This window comes from Ceratina calcarata, unplaced genomic scaffold (assembly GCF_001652005.2).
Source record: "Ceratina calcarata isolate Rehan_Ccalc_2016 unplaced genomic scaffold, ASM165200v1 scaffold168, whole genome shotgun sequence".
Lineage (NCBI taxonomy): Eukaryota > Metazoa > Arthropoda > Insecta > Hymenoptera > Apidae > Ceratina > Ceratina calcarata.
Window position 1 is genome coordinate 2,539 of NW_017138136.1, and position 2,704 is coordinate 5,242.

The 2,704-nt window shown below is 33.8% G+C and overlaps 1 protein-coding gene across 1 annotated transcript; it reads right to left on the minus strand.

Moving 5' to 3' along the window:
* Positions 1 to 66: 66 nt before the first annotated feature.
* LOC108632716 (small glutamine-rich tetratricopeptide repeat-containing protein beta-like) lies at positions 67 to 1,616 on the minus strand. Its single transcript, XM_018037455.2, has 5 exons — positions 1,368 to 1,616; positions 926 to 1,135; positions 655 to 808; positions 484 to 584; positions 67 to 390 (listed from the first exon to the last, which is right to left on the minus strand). The coding sequence occupies exons 1-5, from the start codon at positions 1,395 to 1,397 to the stop codon at positions 148 to 150; spliced, it is 738 nt and encodes a 245-aa protein (XP_017892944.1). The 5' UTR covers positions 1,398 to 1,616; the 3' UTR covers positions 67 to 147.
* Between the last annotated feature and the right edge of the window lie 1,088 nt (positions 1,617 to 2,704).

The window sequence follows — 2,704 nt, forward strand, 5'->3', positions numbered from 1 at the left end:
AATATATATGTATATGTAAATAGTATTAATAAAATTCTCGGCTAATTTAATAACAAAGACCAGAAATATTCATAGCTCAAATGTAAGAGTTTTAGATTCATAATTTACATGAGTCTATATGTATATAATCTTTAGTATCAAAACACACTACGATTTTCCTTTCTTGAATCTTTGCCTTGCTTGAGCTTTGCTGTACTTTGGATGCTTTTCTTTCTCATTGTTTATTTCAGCTTCAGCATTCTCAAGCTCTTCTTTGGTATCACCAAACAAATCCACCGGAGGTTCCAAAAGTGATTTTCTTTGACATTTTACAAAATAACGGAAACCCTTTGCAATGCCAAAACCTAGCATCGCTACAGACATTGTCATTAAGGCCATCAAAAGAGGATGCTGCATCCAATGGAAGAAAATTAGATAACTGTTATAAGTAGTCGTTTAAAACTTAAGATTTTAAGAATACTAAGTGTAAGTTGGCGTATGTACCGTTAACGTAGGTTTATTTGTAAAAACATAATCAGCTATTACAACTATTACTCCGAGTATAATGCCAACTCCAGCACCGAGCCAAGGTATTTGTTGATCAGCTATAAAATAATGTGACTTATTAAAGTACTATGCGAAAAATCCTTAGTATGATAAACGTGAATTCAATACCTCGTTTATCCTTAATTAATAATCTAGAAACTCTGTTCATTGCCTCTAAAATGGTTGGTTCGTTCGGTTGAAAAGATAAAGCTTTGTTATAAGACTGAAGCGCATCACTGAAGTGAAATGTTTGTGATTCTACTTCAGCCTTTCTAAAATATCCCTACAACAAATTTTGATGTGTAATCTAATATCATGAATCATATTGAAGTAAATATCGTATATCTTGTGAAACTCCTTAATAATTAGAAAGGTGTCGTTATAGTAATAATGCATATACCTTGGTCCAATCAGGTTTCAATTGAATTGTCATTAGCGCATCTTCCATTGCAAAATGGTATTGTTGCATTTTTAAAAAGGCAAATGATCGATTACTATACAAAGAATAATTCTGTGGATCTAGTTTAATGGCGTGAGTGTAATGAAACATAGCCTCTTCATATTTTTGTTCTTTCACGCACGCATTTCCGCGATCTTTGAGACTTTGTACCTTCAATGAAATTGCGATAATGTAATAAGTGAAATATACTCGTAGCCGTTAACGTGGAATTCTTTCACGTTACGAAAGCTAACAACATTTATTATTATTGTATGCACGGCAGATTCGATTTGAATTACACATACAATAGGTTCTTGATTTCAAGTAACCAATAAGTTCGTCACACGATCGTGTTGATAACAATTAAAAAACGAAAATACTACAATATAGTCGTGAAACTTACTAATGTGTCTGCCTCCCGTGGGTTCGACATGTTTTACGGCGATCCCGGATGATCGGTTACTTAAAGTAAGCTTCACAAATTATTATCTAATGTACTCGTTATCATTTTACTTCGGGCAGCATGAGTAATCTTTTTTATGTACTAAAACTAGTTAACAATAAGTAGCAGCCGAAACACCTGCCATGTCTTTCTCACCGGTAAGTACTTACATGCGCAGCGTGCATTGACATGTGATACCGCACTGCGCATAGCCCTCCTTTCCATCTAATGTCAGCTGATATTGTACATTGGTACATATGTACAGTGCCCTCAAGGGATTCCAGATCAATCGTGGACCTGATTGATATACCAGCTTTGTACAGTATATCTAAAAAGTGGGGCATGTGCACATAGTTTTTTAGGTATACGTTATTTATATAAAGCTGATTATAGACCTGAAGGACGTAGCATTGTGGCAATAAAGGGTACCGAAATACGTAAGGGGGTACAGACCATGGCACATGCGTTTCAGCTGCTGGTCAAATTTTAGTGCACCCTACAGTTGAAAATACGTATTATAGATATATATGCGCATGCTCACATGACCATACAAACCATGGACATGTAAACATTGTAAACGATGGGCATGCGCGAAGCGTGAACCATTTATTGTTTTCACATTTTATTTTTCCAATTATTATAAATTCCTCCTAATTGTATCAGTCACATGAAATACAAGTATTTGAATCAAAATGCTATTGAGAACTATTTAATTCTTAGTTTTTAGGACTGAAAGCCCCGTTCACCTTTGATTTAGCTCTGCCCGCTCTGCCCATTCGAGAAAAATACGCTGCTTTTAAACTACTTTCTTTTAATAGACGATTATCTACATATAGTTAAGGAAGTTTTATCTTAGGTAGACAATATACAGGATATTCATAGATTTACTAGCCGGAGTATGTATAGGAACGAAGGAAAATATGAAAAACAGAGATTTTTTTATATCATCATTTTAATGCTTGAAATACTCAATTTCATACAAATTAAGTGGGGACATTATAATACAAACTTAAAATATATACATCAATATTTCGTGAAACTTTTCAAATAGCTACGCAACTCATCCATTAATCCATAATCTATAGATCTCTTTCCGTTATTATTGATTCATTATTTCTTTTTTTGTATATTTTTTGTTTCGCTCGTACTTACTTCGTGTATACTGTGCAACGAAATTGGCAAGTCGTTCGAATAAATATTTTACTGTTTTTTTTTTCACTTTTTTGAATTGATCACGGTCGATCTTACGTTGTTTGTTTCTTAATAGAAAGCGTCGAAAATTTAATGGAGGATCGGAT